At 41.1% G+C, this 20900-nt stretch overlaps 1 protein-coding gene across 2 annotated transcripts; it reads right to left on the reverse strand.

Moving 5' to 3' along the window:
• On the reverse strand, window positions 1-12581 carry LOC124139489 (solute carrier organic anion transporter family member 2A1-like). Of its 2 annotated transcripts, none has more exons than XM_046506584.2 (10): window positions 12484-12581; window positions 9753-10500; window positions 9347-9433; window positions 7445-7657; window positions 5432-5596; window positions 4220-4403; window positions 3126-3273; window positions 2011-2168; window positions 1083-1147; window positions 1-683 (listed from the first exon to the last, which is right to left on the reverse strand). In XM_046506584.2, exons 2-10 carry the CDS (start codon window positions 10477-10479, stop codon window positions 394-396), a joined length of 2037 nt encoding a protein of 678 aa, XP_046362540.2. In that variant the 5' UTR covers window positions 10480-10500; window positions 12484-12581; the 3' UTR covers window positions 1-393. The 2 variants fall into 2 exon arrangements, with proteins under 2 accessions (XP_046362540.2, XP_046362539.2); XM_046506583.2 differs by lacking the exon at window positions 12484-12581 and adding an exon at window positions 10584-10715.
• Between the last annotated feature and the right edge of the window lie 8319 nt (window positions 12582-20900).

Raw genomic sequence — 20900 nt, forward strand, 5'->3', positions numbered from 1 at the left:
GATGACATGCATCAACCAAGTCAGCGAGTCTGACCACCCGATCCCGTTAGTCGCCTTTTACGACAAGCATAGTCACCTTTTACGGCAAGCATGGGTTGCTGAAGACCTATTCTACCCCGAATCTTCAGGGGTCGCAACGCCACCTCAACGATAGCTACATAAATGAAACCCATATCCCTCGCAATGATATTGATAAAATAATGCTAAAAGCGGCATAACGAAAACAATAAAACAAAACCATTGTGAATCTCATCCTCTCAGCAACAAGACCATGCCTTTCAGATTGGATACGATAACGAAAATCAAAACGTTTGTAAGTGTTAAAAGGGAACGTGTTAGGAGTGATTTAAGGGCTGGTAACACTCACTTTAATGATATTTCACTAATTTTGTTTTATTGGATGCCCTTCTCTTCTTTTACTTTGGTCGGGTTGAGAGTTTCCAATTCTTTTTCTTTGGTCGGGTTGAGAGTTTCGAATTTTTTCGTCTTAATGGCTATTACGAGTGCGGCGACCAAACAGACGCAGGTTACACTACGTGATACTACGAAGAACCCGTGGATTTTCTGACGAAAGTCGACGATATCGTATAATGCGCATGCTCCTCTTTCACCACATGGCGAATCCCAAATGAGGCAGGTGGAGTCTATGACGCGTCCGTATATGATTGGTCCAAGAAGGAAACCTGAAGTAATATGTAAATAAAACATCGGTATATCATGCATATTTGAACAATAAGATGGACTATACGTTTTGGAAACACATATACATGTCATCTAAGAATTAAAGATGGAAATGGCTTGGACTACTCTTGTGGTTTCAGTTATCCGTACATTAATTTTGTAATCTACAAACCTTGATATGATTTTGAAATGTGATATGATGACATTTGTTTTGAAACCACGTTTGCACATATGAGAGATTATTCACCCACGTCTTTTTCCTTCTGTTTCCAACGTACATCATCGATAAAATCTGCATAACTCACCATTTCCTAATCTTTAGATATTCCTTGATCAGAATCTACATTTTAAGATAGGACAGAATAGTATATGCAGTTCCCAAACCCTGTTGAATTTCTTACCAAACATTGATGTCATAAACGACGAAAATCCAACAGCAATCGGTTTCTCCTTCTCCGTGACGCTCCTGAAAATGAAGACCCCCATGTGAATTAAATTAAATGATAATGTAGACACCATGTAAATAAAATGAATTTAAAGTGTAGACCCCATGGCCATGTAAATTAAATTAAATGAAAATATAGAACGCATTAAAATTAAATTAAATGAAAATGTGGAATACATTAAAATTAAATTAAATGAAAATAAAGAACACATGAAAATAAGACCCCGTGTAAATTAGATTAAATTAAAATGTAGACCCCCATGGACATTTAAATGAAATATAGAACAAATTCAAAGGAAATCAATTGAAAATATACAACCCATTACAATAAAATTAAGTGCAAATATAGAACGCGTGAAAATCAAATTAAATGAAAATGTATACTCAATGTAAATGAAATTAAATGAAAATATAGAGCACATTAAAATGAAATCAAATGAATAATGTAAAACCCAAAAAACAAATTAAATGAAAACGTAGACCCAATGTAAATGAACGTCTATGAAATGTAGATCCCATGTAAATGAAAATATAGAACGCATTAAAATGGACACAAATGAAAATATAGAGCGCATTAAAATAGACAAATGAAAAATATAGAACACGTTAAAAGGATATCAGATAAAATAGAGAACACATTACAATACGATAAAATAAAAATATAGAACACATGAAAAAAATGAAAACGTAGAACATAAGCAGATTTGAATTGTTTTTGTTCTCATCTGCTTGTCAGTGGAAATGGGTTTGCGACATTTTTTTGTTTGCTCAAATAACATTGTTTACATCTAATGATGACCTCAATCAAAACGTTGTAAAAGTTTTAATTTGTTTCCCAGAAACAGTAGCTGTACGTGTCAGGTAATCAGTAAATGGGATCTCACCTGATCTTTATGATGATCTTAGGCATAATGAGCATAGTGCTGAGGAAGGCCGAGACAGCAAGGGTCACAGCGTAGGGATACAGGAAGGGACAGTCGAAGTCACAGAGACCCGGGCTCGCCTTACCACCGTTCGGTATGCACGTGCAGTTCGTATAACTCTGTGGAAGAAACAGATGCAGTGTTTCCACATCACTCTCGTTCAACGTCTCAGCTGTCTAGACAGCTACTGTACCAACATTGCCTCAACTGATACTACCAGTACGACTCTTTTCATAACTGTGTCTTCTCCTTCCAACACCTGCACCAGCACTGTTACCGCTCTGCTTCACCTTATTGAATCATCATTATCTTTTATTCATTTATGTCCCGTCAAAAAAACCAGCTTTGGACAAATGACTTTACAGTTTTTGACGGGTGCCACCCGTTGGGCAGGATACGTTCACCATTTCTCGAACAACTGGTATCGTCACTCTTTGAGAGTGATTTATAAACGCATGCTTATGATATAGTCAGGATCGTGAATAGACTCCTCAGGAGAGATTTCTTATGAATAGGGAAATGTCACTTTTTGGAGTATATATTCAATACTTCTTATAGAAACCACCATATGGATTATACTTCCAAAAAATAAGGCATTTTAGTAAGTTTGGAGTCGTGAAGACCCGGGGTAGAATATGCCTTTAGCAACCCATGATTGATGAAAAAAGCGACTATGCTTGTCGTAAGAGGCAACTAACGGTGGCCAGGCTCGCTGACTTGGTTGATGCATGTCATCGTACCCCCAATTGCGTGGGTCGATGCTCATGATATCAGTCACTGGATTGTCAGACTGCTGTCATAAAGCTGGAATATTGCTTAGTGCGAAGTTAAACAACAAACAATAAACAAACAAACACTGCATCAGTTGTAACTTCTGCTGCTTACAGCTACCCCCACCATCAACACTCCTACTGCTTATACACCTACTACAACAACAGATGGTTCTACTACACCCTTCCTGTTGGATACACTTGTTAATTGGCGGACACGAGGGGCCATTAATTGTTGGACACGAGTGGCGAAGTTGTCTGTAGTATTACTCCTTGTTTTGAAACATAGCCAGTGTTTTCTATTACCGGTCCGTTCTTGGCAAGGCATCCCGCGTGGCAGGGTGAGTAATAGTTGTTGTTGTCGGAGCCACAGATGGGGAAGTAGTCGTTGTCGTTGCAGTGGCAGGTGGAACTGTGGCAGTCGCCTTGGTCAGCCGTCGATGATACCGTCGTCCTATTTGGAAAGCGCGACGGTAACGTGAAATGTGAAATGTTGTCATTTACGAAGGGACCAACCATTTTATATTCTAGTATGGATGGGGTGTGTGATGGGGGTAATTTTTGTTCGAGACAGATTGTTTTTTCAGTCAAAGCTTCAAGAAATACAATATATTAAGCCGAACAATTATTATGACTCACAACTCGTTGTCTTTCAGGACATCCGGCAGGTCCTATGGACGGTTTTTAGGGCGTAAAAGGGTACATCTTCTCTTTGGCAAAATGTCGAAAGACGATTACAATTGATTGTATCTATATAGTTTGTTTTTTCAATTTCTTAGAGTTGATGGGATTTTTTTCGGAAAAGATTATCGATGTTTGATAAGAATGATTTAAGAGTCACCTTCTAACGTCAGTGTGGTTTGCGGTGCGATGTATTTGTGTGGTGGGGTGCAGTGTGAAGATGTGGCGTGGCGTGTTGGTATGGTGTGCTGTGGTGCGGTGTGTTGTGTTGATGTAGTGTTTTGAGGTGGGGTGGTGGGATGATTGTGGAGTTGTGCTAATTGAAAGCATTATGCTTAAGCCAATCCTTCAATAATTCGGGCGATAAATATAAACTTTGTTACTGATTACGTATTGATAAAATGCAAAAATGTCGTTCATCCATACCATCTTCTCAATGTTCACGTATAAAATAAGCTAATCTTTTTACCAATATTGTTTCACTGTTAATGGTATATATTATATGGTATATATTATATACCTTCAAGACTATTTTTATCAAATATTAGACAATATCTCTCACATTTCATATAACAAGAAATGAATCTTACTTTGTTCTCAATTAATGTATTTAAAACCTATTATTTTGAAGTTTATTATAGTTTTATGTGCGCTACTTATATCACTTTCATATTTTATTGAAATTGTACCGCGTGACGTTAAATAATAAATTCACTTACCCGGGTTGGTTCAGTATCTTTGGTTGTGGACAGCCAAACACATATCCAAGGGATACAATTATGACTGTGACAAATGTGAAGACGTTGACAAACTTCAGCCCTGTTATTGGGCTCATTTTAAACTTTTTGGTCAACCAACCGCCGACAAACGTTCCCAGTGACGCCATCGGCATACTCAGACCAGCTGGAATGAATAAATCATAGATACACTGATGAACGAAGCAGTGGAACCTGTCTAAATCATCGTCAATATAAAGTCAAACGCCGTTGTGTCGAACTCATGGTTGTCTCGAAGTAAAAGCTTGGTCTCAGCGTATTTATTCTTTATTCATCATTTTCGGTTATGCCGAACCTCGGATAACTCGAAGTATTTACGAAGGTCCCTTCGACACAACGGCTGTATATACACTTTTTCCGCTTCCTCGGTACTGAGGAACATAGTGGGCACATATACAATGAAAGACTGCGGATGAAACGCGATATGTAAGACAGAAGGAACTACGTGTAAATTCAGAATTGTAAAAACAGATTAGTGCGTCGTGCTAGAGATCGGGGCGGGCGGATAGGTAGCGGGAGGGTAGCCTAGTGGTCAGAGCGTTCGCTCGTCACGCTGAAGAGCCGGGTTCGATTACCGACATGGGTAAAATATGTGGAGCACATTTCTGGTGTGATATTGCTTGAATATTGCTAAATACGGCGTAAAACCATACTCACTCACTCACGTGTTAGAGATCACAAGTGTTTTGTATCCGAAAGATAAGATGTCTATTTCAACGAGTGAAAGACAACATTGCATCAATTTTCTACCACCTGATGACTGCATCTATGTGAAATACATGCACTAAAAGCCTATACATTGACGTCAAATTAGTTAAATTATAACAAGCAAGACATGGTTATTCGATGGTGATGTGTTTGATACGAGTATCATTGGCGATCAATAAGAATCTCACAACAGGTGATGTCCACATTCCTTCCATGGGAGTCAAAGTGCACAGCAATTTCACAGTGCACAGTAATGAATAGAGTGAAGCGTGAATTTTCACGTGTTTTCTTTCTTTTGCCCGGCTGTTTACACATAGAAATGCACTTTTTAACTATTTTCAAAATTATTCATGATTTGTTTCTTTTTAATCGAAGTCCATTCAGTTCATTTACCCTCTGTATTTTGGTATATTGAAGAAATAAAACTGGTCTGTCTGAATACGTTACCCATGAGAAGGTTGGCTTTCCATGCTGGTAGACCGAACTGGTTCTCCATGTACTTGGGCATAAAGGCGTGCGCTCCCCCAACAGAAAACAGATGACACACACTGGCTAGAACCAGCGTGGCATAGAGAGGGTTGGTCAAGATACCTACCAACACCTTTATGTAATCTGTGAATACAAAAACAGACACTGAGAGAGATGGAGAGGGCTTTCAGAGAGGCATCTTCCCGAGGCAAGAGCGTCCACTAGCCTTTGTATCAAAGTCTTGTTTCCTGTGCTAAATATGATTGGTCTATCGCACATATCGATATTCCAATCAGAGAACGTTTCACAAAATCAACATCCACGACTGGTACACCTTCGTATGAAAGTGATTTACCGCTGCCTGTCTTTGTTGACACGAATATGTCTTTTTCATCTCCTAAAGCCCCCAATTGCCTATGTTTTTGTGTCAGGGATGAAATCGCGAATGTTTTCGTGATCTGATCGACGAGGTCGTCGCCTCTGGTAGTCGCCATTTTTGTGAAGCTATATGAGATAAGAACAGCGATCTGATGGGATATCGCGTTTCCATTACAAGGGGCACAACTCGTGATCAACGCGAGGTGGCGCGAGGGTCGAGCCAAGAAAAGTGGCCTTGGTTGGGCAAGGGTAGAAACTAGGTTTGATATAGGCTAGTGGACACCCTTGCCTCGGGAAGAGGGGGTGGCGTCAGTGAAATGTCTCTGATATTTCATGGGTTCTTTTTCTTCATTTTCTCTCTTAAAATGTCAATAAGTAATATATCAAATAAGATCGGGATTAACACCTTATATTCACTCGGGACTGATTATCCGTTATTCTTCTTAGCTCGTTGGTTATTCTCTAATTATATTACGATAGATGCCTATTCGCCACCGAAGCTTCATTTGGGAAGTCGAGTCACGACCTTCTTTCTTCGCCGATTTGTCGCAGAATGCCCCTCTCTCAAGAGCTTGAAATAAGCGACCAATTAAAACGCCTTTTCTGAACGCGAACTCGTCCGAGTGTGACCTCCATGTATTTAATCGAATAAGAAAACCGATGGTTTCCTGAGTAATACGAAAGGGGAGGGTATGAAAAAATCCAGTATATATGGTTTCGTCGCTTGTTCAATCACGAAAGAATTTGATTGAATATCTATTTTCATTCTAACCGGTCTCAAAACGAAGATGGCGAATGGTCCCCGGTATTTCTGTTGTAAGAGAAAGGAGTCACGTTACACTGAACAGACAAGGATGATGTGTAGGTGTAGGAAGTAAATACTGGATATTAAGAATGACTTCACTTTCTTGGCTTTGTTGGAAGTTTCTTATTTTAATGCATATGAAGCTTTTCATTTCATCTAAATAAACTGAGGGACAAAAAATGTATACCCAAGTGTTTTTTTTATGCAGTTGAAAATTTGGATTAAATTGGATTATGTTTTGAAACAGTTTGTAAAATAGAAATCTTTGGCTGGGTAATTTTGTGGACAAAATATTGTTTCATAAAAGACTGGGGTAAGAAATTATTATACCATATTTGAAATGTTGTAAATTTGTGCCGCAAAAAAGCACATTTACTGATTTTCAAAGGTAAGATGAGTAAGATACCTATCATAAGTTGTGTATTATGCGGGGAAATTTTAAAAAAATCAAATCAAACTAAATTTTTAAAAATAAAAACATGTAGAAGTATTCCTTGAGTGCTGACAGAGCCCCAGTAGGTTGATTTTTCAAATTTAATATCATATTTTCAACTGAAAATCAAACATGTAACAAAGAGAGGTGGAGTTTCCTTTGCTCATGTCTTTATAAGTTCATGTCATTAGGGTCCATATGTGATTGTCAAAGGGGCTTGAGCATGAACGCAACAGACACTCCACCCCTGGAGCCACGAGGAACGTTCATCACTGTCATAGTGAGGACAAAGGTGCCAGTCGCCGAATTTGAAGAGCAAAATTATAGATGCTGACATTACCCATAAGATAAAAAGCGTCACTTATACGAACTTTACCTTTCGCCTCCAAAATAAGTTTGGCTGTGAGGTTATTCAGTTCCTTTTTCTTCTTCTTTAGATCGTCCAGGACATCACTGGGCGGAGCACTCTTCAGTCTGCGCGGGAAGAAGAAGAGAGACACGCTCATGATAACGGCTGCAGACCCGAACACGAGGTAGCCCAGCCACCAAGCGCCGATCCAGCGAGGGTGACGGGGGTACAGGTCTGTGTCTGAAATAGCCATTGTGTCAAGACTGGCAGAATGGAATACGTTAATCGCGAATGTGTTATGGGCTGAACAAAGAATAAATAACCCAATCGGCAGCCTGTGAACAATCAAGTCTGGAGAAGACGAATCAGGGATTGATATTATGAGCAAAGATCCATGCCGTCGGGATACGATGACATTCACTTAATCAAGTCAACGAGCCTGACAGCCGATCTTTCTTGTCACGTCTTACGACAAGCATAAGTTTCCTGGGACGTATTCTAACCCGGATTCCCAACCGGTTGTAGCGGAGGTACAAAAACGGTGACGAATGACACATCGAATTCTTTGAAATAAATTTAAAAAGGTTTAACCTTATAAAGACTTGCTAGCCTAAACATGAACAGGAAGTGTAGTGGTATGTCAGAAGTAGATCGTGGCCATGTACATACCTTCCAACGTTAACATTGCTGTGTTGGTATGTCAGAAGTAGATCGTGGCCATGTACATACCTTCCAACGTTAACATTGCTGTGTTGGTATGTCAGAAGTAGATCGTGGCCATGTACATACCTTCCAACGTTAACATTGCTGTGTTGGTATGTCAGAAGTAGATCGTGGCCATGTACATACCTTCCAACGTTAACATTGCTGTGTTGGTATGTCAGAAGTAGATCGTGGCCATGTACATACCTTCCAACGTTAACATTGTTGCGGTGGTATGTCAGAAGTAGATCGTGGCCATGTACATACCTTCCAACGTTAACATTGCTGTGTTGGTATGTCAGAAGTAGATCGTGGCCATGTACATACCTTCCAACGTTAACATTGCTGTGTTGGTATGTCAGAAGTAGATCGTGGCCATGTACATACCTTCCAACGTTAACATTGCTGTGTTGGTATGTCAGAAGTAGATCGTGGCCATGTACATACCTTCCAACGTTAACATTGCTGTGTTGGTATGTCAGAAGTAGATCGTGGCCATGTACATACCTTCCAACGTTAACATTGCTGTGTTGGTATGTCAGAAGTAGATCGTGGCCATGTACATACCTTCCAACGTTAACATTGCTGTGTTGGTATGTCAGAAGTAGATCGTGGCCATGTACATACCTTCCAACGTTAACATTGCTGTGTTGGTATGTCAGAAGTAGATCGTGGCCATGTACATACCTTCCAACGTTACCATTGCTGTGTTGGTATGTCAGAAGTAGATCGTGGCCATGTACATACCTTCCAACGTTAACATTGTTGTGTTGGTATGTCAGAAGTAGATCGTGGCCATGTACATACCTTCCAACGTTAACATTGCTGTGTTGGTATGTCAGAAGTAGATCGTGGCCATGTACATACCTTCCAACGTTAACATTGCTTTGTTGGTATGTCAGAAGTAGATCGTGGCCATGTACATACCTTCCAACGTTAACATTGATGTGGTGGTATGTCAGAAGTAGATTGTGGCCATCTACAAACCTTCCAACGTTAACATTGTTGTGGTGGTATGTCAGAAGTAGATCGAGGCCATGTACAAACCTTCCAACGTTAACATTGTTGCGGTGGTATGTCAGAAGTAGATCGTGGCCATGTACATACCTTCCAACGTTAACATTGCTGTGGTGGTATGTCAGAAGTAGATTGTGGCCATCTACAAACCTTCCAACGTTAACATTGCTGTGGTGGTATGTCAGAAGTAGATCGTGGCTATGTACATACCTTCCAACGTTACATATATTCTGGTGAAGTAGCTGCCGAGGCTGAAGGCAATGGCTGGTCCGAATATGCTCATGCTGATGATGATGCCTGAAAGAAAGGGGAAGAGTTTATCCCACGTAAAGGAATCTGAGGTTAAAAAAGTAACATACATATATATATTCTAGTATGCAGAAGAATAGGAATGAATTAAGCCCTTTATGCAAAAAATAATATTGTCAAGTTATATGCTGGTACGATTCATAACACAGACAGTATTGGATTCATATTATTGTCAGGGCCCAAATTTGCAAAGTACATGTATATTTATTCTGATACTAATTATAGACGTAGTGTTAGATCCCCATGTGACTCAATAGCTAACGTACTCTGGCAGTTAGAGATAAATATGATAATGAAACTACTCTACCCATATAATATCCTGTTTTGGACTTTTCCACATTTCCATCAACATATGTGATCGTAAACGCGTTTCTTGGGGCCTTTGCTACGCCTTGTAGAGCCATCCCGATGACGATGATCCCAAGCGCCGCAGCTGCATGATCACGTGGACTCCTTGACAACACTTCCGGTTTATCAGGAGAGTCTGATTCTTCACAAAAATTCATAAGTGAGTCATTTGCTAACGAACACAGGTCATACGCTCGTGACTGAGACGTCACATTACTAACTACGTATTCCTCATTAGGTGACTGCTCCGTTCCAAACAGGAAGTGAGGTAAGCAGCATATCAGACCGGAAATGCCAAAAAGCATGACACTTGCAGACATTACTCTGGGAATATGAGATCGGTGGGCAAAGTGGGCAACAAAAACGACAATAAGCATATAGCCAATGTCGTTACTGGCCATTATTATTCCAGTTTCGGAACTAGTAAAGCCGAACTGTCGCTCCAGTGTGGTGACTTGGGAATTGACGTATGCCAACAACGTTGATGACAGAAGGCTTGTTATGCTGCAGAAGCCAGTGAAGGCGGTAATGTTGGCAAACACCTGAAAGGCGCGTGGCTTGCACGATCCTATCCCGCACTGGGTCTCTGGGTCGTCTTCCTCCACCAAAACAAGATGGCCGGCATTGGTCTTCTGATTTTCCTGGCCCTCCAAAAGGGATATCTCATTGTCCTTCCCTTCCGACATGTTGCCGTATCAGTCAGAAATCTGTGGAAATATGACAGTAGTACGTGAATGGTTGCCGAGACATTACTGACATATCGCAACGTAAAACATATTCACACACTTACGACATCCAAAGGTAAAGCAATGTCCGGACCAAACAGGTTTTCGAAGTAACAAGGTCCCGACAAACAAAGTTCAAGGGGCTGCAAGGTCCACTATGTACTTTAGTTTTGAATTTACATAGTGTCCACTTCGCAGTGTCAGACGTGTGATATAGTGATGGTCTAGCAGGTAACGTATTAATGCCTAATCATGATTATGTGTGTATTTGCATACCAAGATTGGAGAGCATTGTGTCTGGGGTGTTGTTAAATTGGGAAGAAAATGAGGTCACGGGAGGCCCCTGGATAAAACGATGTCTTCATTGATGTCCTGGTGGGGTGCCGTTGTACCCCCAATCGTCTATACTAGTAGTAGTATAGACACTGGGGGGTACAGCATCACCCCCAACCTGGACCAGGTCCAGGCCCTGAAAATGCTTTGTGTGTTGTGTTGTGTGGGTGAGAGAGTTGTGTGGGTGAGAGAGTTGTGTGTGTGCACGCTGTATGTGCGTGAGTGCTGTGTGGGTGTACATGCTGTGTGAGCGTGTGCTTGCATTCTTTTGCGCAGTTTGCAGGAGAAAGGAGGCACAGGCATCGTCGTTGTTGCAGAATGCCTCCTCAGCCTGCCTATAAATAGAGGGCTTGTACCTGCAGTGTTTGATGTGTTTGCAGAAACTGAACAACTCGAGCAGTTACTGCTGAACAACTGCTGGAAAAATGATATTCTGGGTTTTGGTGACCATTGAGCTTCCTGGCCAGATTTTGTTCGCCCTGTGTAAAGTGGCCTTTAATAAAAATGCATATATTCTCATCAATACATCGCTTTGTATCTAAGGGGGAGAATGATGTCCTATTCTCTTATTCATTTTAAATCCATATATCGTGTGCTCATCACTTAAAGTATTCATCTCATGTTTGAATGTTCTTCTGGCATCATGATATTAATTTATGTGGACTGATCCCGTTCGTCGTTTTCCCTGGCAACATAATTAGCCAGCAGTTCCTTCAGATCCGCTATCTCCCTTTTGTTAAGGGGGGGGGGGGGTTGATCCCGTACTCCCATTGTCTATACCACTTGCTTCTTGTCTTACAGTCTTGTTTTGTCACTCTGAATCTGTATGCATAGGTCTAAATATGAAACAGATGAGGTTATCTGCTCTCTATTATTTCAAGGGGAGGTGGTTGGGGCCTCCAAGCAGCACGGCTTCTGGCTTTAGAATCATACGAGTGTTCATTTGTCCTTTGCACCAATGTTGGAAGCTTGAATAACAATAAATAAGAGGGAGAAATCATATTTCCAAAACCACAAGAAATCTGTACTGAAAGTAGTACGATTCTAACTATATCATAAGCATGTGTGTATGAATCACAATCAAATAGTTTAGAAAAATGCACACAAATTCTCCTTGCTGATGCCATCTTACATAAACAATGTTTCCTAGGGATCTTATGTCGTTTGTCGTAAGGATCCTATGCAAAATTTGTGTTGGAAATTTCTAAATTTATTATCTGTTTACAAGTTTCGTTAATTTCTAACAACATCGAGAGATACTTGGTTGTTAATGGTAAGCCAAGCTTCCGGTATATTGATTATCTGATATCGATCAATAACGGTCAAATAGACAATTCTCTTCCACTGATGTACTCATATTATATCCATTCATTGTGTACATCCTATCATTCTATATCAATGATCAGCATTATATGCATCTCGCAATAGGCGACTAAATGGAGCGAGTCGTCAGGTTCAGTGACTTGGATGATTGTATGTCATCGTATCCCAATAGCATGGGTCGATTGTATCAATCACTGGATTGCCTGGCCCAGACTAATATTTACAGATCGACGTCATGCAGCTGGAATTTTGTGGCGTTAAACAACATAGAAAACATCATTCACTCTAAAAGAACAATATGTTGTTTACCTGGGAAACAATGCAGCGAGGAGAACGCAGATGATCCTCTAAGCCGATTATATTCAGACTGACGGTTTATAGGCGTACTTACCTGTAAACGGTACAGGGTCATGTGACATCTAGTTAGAACTACTGACTACGTGACAAAGAAATAATTACTCGTGGCCATTTTGACATGCGTATCGTACCTGTGCTGCAGCATGTGGTGATAGAGTGGACTGATCAATTTATTTAGAGAGAAAACCTCTTCGATATATGCAAGAGAACGTCAAAGATGAAAACTTAAGTGATCAAGGAAATCTTAATTGGGTCACTTGTCATGATTTCAGCACGATGCGTATTCCTCTATTGTTTTATCTGTCAAGTGCGTAGCAAGTATCAATTCAGTTTATAGTAAACTGCCGGGCAAAAACAGGTATACGCCTATGTTTGATGGTGACTAAAAATGAAACAAACAAGAAATGGTTATTCGATTGTGGTGTATTTGATACGGGTATCATAGTTGTGTTTTGGACCTAACGTTTGCAGTGTTTCCACGACTGTCTTCAGCCAAGTCCCGACTTGATAACGTTTGTATTTTTGGGGTCTAATCCAATTTTCAGGTGTATTCTTTCTTTTGTCCGGTAGTTTATAATGCCTGTCCCAACTGAATGTGGTATCACATGCAGAAGAAGACTGCACTAACTAGGTGGGGAATCGAACCCGCTCCAACGGCTGATCTTGAAAAACATCACTTGAAATTCAATGTACAAAGAAACGACCGCCTCCGTGGTCTACTGGTAGAGAGCGGAAGGTCGGGGGTTCGATCCCCGGTCGCGTCATACCAAAGGACGTTAAAAGATGGTACTTCATGTTACCCTTCCTGGCGCTCGGCATTAAGGGGCTTAAACAAGGACTGGTCGGCTCGAAGTGTTTGTGTGGGGTATTCATGTTTAACTGTGACATGCTATATCAATCTAAAACAACACACACACACACACACACACACACACACACACACACACACACACACACACACACACACACACACCGCAAAATGCCTTCATCCACATTGTACCCACCCATATTGAGAAATCAAACCCGGATTTCCAACTCTTAAACCAGGCGAGGTAATCAACATACCCGGCACAATTTGCCTTCTTTCCCGGTCTTCATATCACCGACAAAATTAATGTTCTCTGTGTGTGACATTTAAATTATAGTGACATATTATATTTATGGTATTATCAATTAATTGCCGTTTTGCCGTCACCCAACTGACATTGCTTTCATATACTAATAACTCACCAAGTTGTTTTCTCAAGGAAAAGTCTGAACATTAATGTGTCAATGTGTAAAAAGAGGCCGACCATTTGATATTCATATTGTTACTGCCACAAAAATTACATTGCTGAAATGTGTGGGGCTTTTTAGAAACAAATATTATGGCGCATAGTTTTAATGAAATTGAATAGTTTAAAAAAATATCTGGTTTTGCAGCTGTAGCTGAAAAGATATCTGGTGTGGATACAAAATCCCAGCCCACCACCCCACCTCCACACCCCACCACACCACAACCCACTCCACCCCACCCCACCCCACCACACCTTACCTCCACACCCCACCACACCACACCTCACCTCACCTCCACACCCCACACCATCCCACCCCACACCCCAAACCACCCCAACACACCACACCTCACCCCACACCACCCCACCCCGACACCCAACCACACCACACCTCACCCCACACCACCCCACCACACCACACCTCACCCCACACCCACACCCCACCACACCACACCTCACCACACCACACCCCACACAACCCCACCACACCCCACACCCACACCACACCACACCACACCTCACCCAACCACACCCCACCCCACCACACCTCCCGAATATCAAATGGTCTGTCCCTAATCCAATACTTTAGACGTCGCGCGAACCGTTGACTAAATCAGTTATATGAGTCTTAGGCTATTATTTTCCAACCTATGTTAATATTTGCTTTAATGGTGAAAAATACCATGTTAGAACTAGAGACACCGGAGAACGCTTGACAGTTTTTTTTCCATTTGTTAGAAAGGCATACACAAAACCTCCTGTTTCTTCACTGGAGGGTATTTCAGGGAAACACATGGCACAACTATATACTCCAAGGTGGTTTTATTTGAAGCAAGACATACATATAACGGTATAAACATTGTTTAACATTGGGAAAACATATTATTTTTGAGACATGCTGAAAAATGTACATGTTTTACATATTATATTTTTTAATATCATATAAATATTTTCCTTTTTTTGTGGAAAGAAATACAACCCGTAATAGAACACTTAAAGTAAGTTACATAAATCTAAAACTGTATTTATATTATTTTGTTATTCTTTTCATAGTGTCAAATTGAATCAGGTAAATGTATATTCAGTAATGGTTTACCATGCCGCACACTAACCCCATTTTCTCATTTACCAGAGCTACACACGACATAAACCCATAAAGTGTTTCACAAAAGAATACCATTGGTATTATCTATATCATGCTTGGTTCTATCTGTAAGGATCTTTGTCCAAATCCTGAAACTGAATTCATCCAGAGGCGAAACAGACTGACCCAAGCAACATTTCAAGAGATGCCTACACTGCTTGAACACAAATAGCATCCGTCGCGTAACCCTTGGATGTCCATATCATCAGATGCTAAATGTCGCCGGTACCTCATTTTCTTCGGGTTAATTAATCCTCACTTTACATATACCATAGTAGGATCACAACAGAAAAGATTCATCTCCTCTTTAACAGAGATTCAAGATTTACACATGTTAACATAGTCAAATCTCAGTGATACTATAAAGACATAGCTTACATATACATTGTACATTTATCACGTGGAACTTCAGACGGATCAATCATCCAAATCTGAAAGTTCAAGTTGAAAGTATCCTTTCACAATTCCTATGCTACAAACATATGCTAACTGCTTACCTACATTCATATGTAGGTATCCTCAAACGAACACAAGCATTCATGTTTCCTTGTGTAGGGGACAAAACTCGTGTTACAATTTCCTTCTCTTGGGTTGTCTTTTCACAAGTGATGAAGATACCTTAAATATTCTGTTTCAATATATCGATCTCATCAACAAAAAGGTGGACCATTTCCTCATCTGTACAGGAAAACTAAAATTAACGAGTATGTCTTTCACAAGATCTCAAGATAGCGTAATTGTTGAATATCAGCCTAGCACAAAGTAAGAGGTCCATTTCCTCATGTGTAAAGAGGGCATATAATGGTAAAAAATCCCTTCTGGAGCAGGTATTGTTTTGTGTCTTTTCACAGTCTTATTTCCAACATGGTAGTTCCATTTCCAATTACACACAGAGAGGCCAAGTTAGTTACTTTTAGAGGATGCTGTAGATACGGCAGTTTTTATTAGGCCAGATCACAAAATGATGTTTCATTGTGCACTTTTGTTTTTTGCACAAGATCTGGCGCACTCGTTGTGTGATCTTCAGTCGGACTTTGCAGGAGAATTAATTTTCTCTGAGCTCCCGTCCCTGTCCGATTAGATTGGCCACACCCTGGACGGCATCGAGACCTCTACTCCTTCACCTTCCTCTCCTCCTTCTTTACCTCCTCCTCCTTCTTCTCCGCCTTCTCCCTCCTCTTCTTCATAGCGTCCTCCTCTGCAACAACGCTCAGGCCGTTGGCGATCCTGCGAGCCGATTTGTCAAACTTTGGCATCAGGAACGTCCTCTCGACGACACGGAATCCATCGTCTCGGGACACGTGGTCATGGTCGATGATAATCTGGCTGTCCCAAACTGTGTACACCACAGTGACCTCAACCTCCTCCTCTTTCTCTATTGGTGGCATGACATCCCGACGTGAGAAGCCGAAGGGCGTCAGTTTCAGAGACTTTGGGTCAGCCATCACAGAGTGCATGCATGAGCGGCGATAGACTTCCTTCTTCTTCTTTGGTTCGAGTTTCTGAGACAATTTCCCGCTATGGTCAACTGCCAAGAAAACAGTAGTTTTATCCTTTGGGATTGTCTTTCTCTTCGACCTTAACAGCTTCTTAAACCTAGAGAATCTGGACTCCGACTTGAGCCCCGGCTTCTCTTTGTCTGCCGTTGGGGCCGGACCCACGCGGCTATGGATACACCCCATTTTCAGTGTCTGCTAGTGTCTAACAGTCGTAGCATCATTGCGACATACTGACATGGCGCACTGCATCAAAGCGACCAATTATGCCCAACGCCATATTGCGGACTGTTCCATGCTGTCGTCGTCATCACGACGTCGTCCCTGAACGCGGATATGTAAATGCATGAACCTCTTTATAAAGGGGATATCAATTTATTACATTTCAGACAATTACTAGGGTATCGTTTCATTAATTTAGAAATCGAACATAATACTCATCATTTGCTTTAAATAATAACCGTCAAACAGCTTGAATATTGTGGAGTGCAGTGTTAAACAACAAAAACAAATACCACTAGTAATACCGCAATGAATTAGGTAATTCTCAATAAATACAAAAAATGTTCTATAATTTATCCGATGCTTGATTAAACAATAAAAAATATATTTTTGAAACGTAAATCCGTTTAATAAAGTGTTTGTAGATGTGCAGTGTGTTTCAGGTCATATCTGCACACGGAAAACGATAACAGTGTGTTTATTCGTTCTGTGTCAAAGACCCACGCACCGAAAACAAATCAAGTCTTACACAAGAAGCAGTCATCACAGAATCCCTGCATGATTCTCCGTTGGGATTGTGGGGATGAGATATCCCTATAGTAGCCTGTTCTTGTCGCAAGATGTCGAATATAGGGATCGGATGGTGTGACCTGGCTGTGTGCCATCGTGCCCCGAAGGTGTAGGTTGATGCTCATTCTATCAACCTCTGGGTACACTTGCACAAAGCGATCTTAGTGCTACGACGATCGTAACTCCCATACTCTAACATAGACTTATACGTGTATCGCTAAGATCGCTTTAAGCAACTGGGCCTTCGTTAGCCTGGCCAGATATTTACTATGAAGGGGGCACGGGTGGCCCAGTCGTCTAAGGAGCTGCAATTCGCTGTGCAATGTTCTGTCCCTTGGGCACGCCAAAAACCCTGTGGTTTGTGGGTTCGAATCCCGGTTCGACCCGATTATGTTTCTGGGTTTTTCAGCACCGTACCCGTACTCTTGGGTTTCACCAAAGTGGTAAACGTCTAAGACCTGCACTACTTCGGGCTTTCCTCCTACATTAAGCTGACAGGCCGTGATATAACTGGAAAACTGTTCAAAGCAGCGTTAAAAATAACTTACTCACTCACTCTATTACTTACAGGCCGTTGTGGATAAGCTGGATTTGCTGATTGACGTAAAACACTCGAAAATGGGTGTAGCGACAATCAATTGGATGACACTCAGCATAGTCATAATATACTCTTCATCGACAATATCCATATTATTAAATGTTTGATTAAATACCTTTGTCAAGGACTAAAGATCAGAAGCAAATCATCTTTACCTGGAACAAAGTGTACTGTATTCCAGACGTTTGTTCAGCATGTAAATATTATTAATTATTTTCCATCTTGTTTGTATTATTGGCTTTGGGCCTAAAATACTGAATAAAGTCTGTCTGTCTATACCCTTCATCACGTGAGTGGGCTCGTGAGGTTATCATTTACGCCAGACATAGTAATTTTATGCCAGCAGTCTGTGAATCAATGAGTCTCCAACAGACAAATTATAAAATGGGCTGCCGAATGAGAGTATATATCCAATGCCACAGTGAACAGCATGCAGGTAATTTAGCGTGTTGCTTATTTTTAACTAGCGGCGTTCCTTTGTCTGGCACTTCAATAGATTTGTCTCTTTACTTGAGTGTTATCTCCCTTTTTTCGAGGAGCCCTCAAGCTCCTCACAGCAATAGCCCGTAAAGGGGCATTCACACGGTACAACAAGTTGTATACACTTTGTTGCATGCAACACATTGCATCGTGTGAACGGGCAAGTCGGTCCAACTTTTGACGCATGCAACTTGTTGGACGTGAGTTGTACGGAATAGGACATGCTCTATTTTCATGCGACAAGTTGTACGTACGCAGCCAATCAAAACGCGTATCCAAATCACGTGATATTTTCACCTCCAAATGTAAACAATCATGGCGACCCCAGCGTTCCGCTTGAAGAAAGTTGAGATGTCTAGAGTGGAAAATTGGAGAAGGCCTTTGTATCCTCGGCTTCGAGCTCAGCCAAAAGAGCGCTGTATGCTCCAAATTGCCCTCGCCTAGCAATCCATGGCCTGACCCAACATGATCGCTTGGTTCTAACTTGTGAACAATCCGCAAGCAACGCAACTGTGGCAATCTCAAGTATATCGTCATCGCTATCATAGTCATACGCAGACGCCATGACGTAATGTTAACATCGTCTTAAAAATTGAGATCTCGCGAGATCCGAGTTGTATGCAACTCGCCGCCGTGTGAATGCTGAGTTGTATACAACTTCAGTTCGTGCAACTAGTTGCATGCAACAAATTGTATACAACTAGTTGTACCGTGTGAATGCCCCTTAAGTAACGAAGGTGTGACGCGCTGGGAAGGAGCTTGACGGAGCTCTCTGTTCACGGATCCTTCGCTTGGTGTCGCTGCTCTTGCTCTGCTTTCCAGTCTGTCGTAGGAACTAACGGGAACGGGAACCAGTCTACTGTCTATAAATACTACCGAGAGTGTAACGAAGGTATCACGCGCTGGGAAGGAGTTTGTTCAGCGCATGACACCTGCGTTTGAGCTCTGTGAACGTAAGTTGTCTATAGCTGCGAGCGTGCGTGCATGCGCTAGTACTAGTCCCGACAAATGTCAGTTTTATAGTGCTAACCCACTGAAATACCATGCGGCAGTTTAACATGAATACCCTACTCATGCAGAGACAGTATGCTGCTCCTTATTTTCGAGCGCAACACAGGGTAACAACAAGTACCATCTTTTAACAACTTTTGGTATGAGGCGACCCGTATCGAACCCCCGACCTTCCTCTCTCTGGGCTGACGCTCTACCACTAGACCACGGAGGCTGTCAACCATCTCTGTATAACTATAAGGAGCTTGTTAGGTGCATGCGTGCCTACGTGCGCGCGGTGTGGGTTAAAGGGGGCGTTAGTTTGAGATCAAATTGTTTTCAACGTTTAGGAGCTCAATCATAAACAGGTGCTCAATTGTTTAAGCTATATAGAAACAAGAAAACAGGGTTATTATTTTTTAGGAACTCCAAAACATCAAAAGGCACCAGTTCATCATGTGTTTAATACATATGCAAAGTTTCATAATAAAATATTAAATGCTTCTGAGTAATGCTTCGGAAATGAAACGTGACGGATGGACAGACGGACAGACAGACCCCATTCCTGTATCCCCCTCCCACTTCGTGGCGGGTATAATAATTAACTGTATTCTTGGGACACAATATTGCCCGCAAGAAAAGGTCACATTATGTTTCCTACAAACCATGGCATAGGTAAAAAGAAATCAGTTAAAAAAAAAAGGAGTCTGATTTGTTTTTTAGAAAAAAATCCCCCATTTGGAGAAAAATACACACACAAACACTTTGGTAATTACAAATATACTCAATTGAAATTAAAGAACACCCATGACAGATTTACTATGAATGGGAAAGAATCAGGTGTTCTCTTATTTCTTTTGAGTAGTATATATTGTGTCATCTGATGGGTAAATGACAGGAACTCGATCCAGTAACACTCCTTGTTCTGGCACACAAGATTTAGTCAGACTTAGTCACAATTGCAAGACAGTGCATAAAAAATATTCTTTTATTACATGGTTATAGTTTTCATGTCATAAAACACCCTGATATAAAATATGATATTCAACAACAGCAACAAATGTTCAGTCAATATCCAAATACAATTGTATCCATAAACAACAAACAATATCACAGTTGGACACAGCAAGGAAATTGTGCAATGAAGTATATTGGGCCTTCTTTCAGAATTTTGCCCACATGACACTGATAGGTTTTTCGTTTGGTTATTGTAGGTGCTCCGGCTTCTACTGGCATAGCTCTAATACACTAAAAGGTGTATGACAAACGTATATGTCTTGCTTGATGGCATGCTAATATACATTTATAAGCTATATCCAGTGATGTTTAGGTCACTCTGCTGAAAATAGACCTTTCTTTGCCGTTCAGGAAAGGAGCGAGGTTGGCCGATTGATATTTACGTATCACTATTAATGAAAGTAAAAGTAACTGAAATGCACATAAAATATACATCACAAAATCTTATTCCTTTAACCATAGTTTACACATGCTTCCTCCATCACTCAACCCCACTTGCAGAACAATAATGTCAGTGGTCTGGGCCAGACAAACCCGTGATTGACATGATGAGAAACAATTCACACCATCGGGGACAC

Source organism: Haliotis rufescens, unplaced genomic scaffold (assembly GCF_023055435.1).
Source record: "Haliotis rufescens isolate VD_foot unplaced genomic scaffold, xgHalRufe1.0.p SCAF_1, whole genome shotgun sequence".
NCBI classification, from domain to species: Eukaryota; Metazoa; Mollusca; class Gastropoda; order Lepetellida; family Haliotidae; genus Haliotis; species Haliotis rufescens.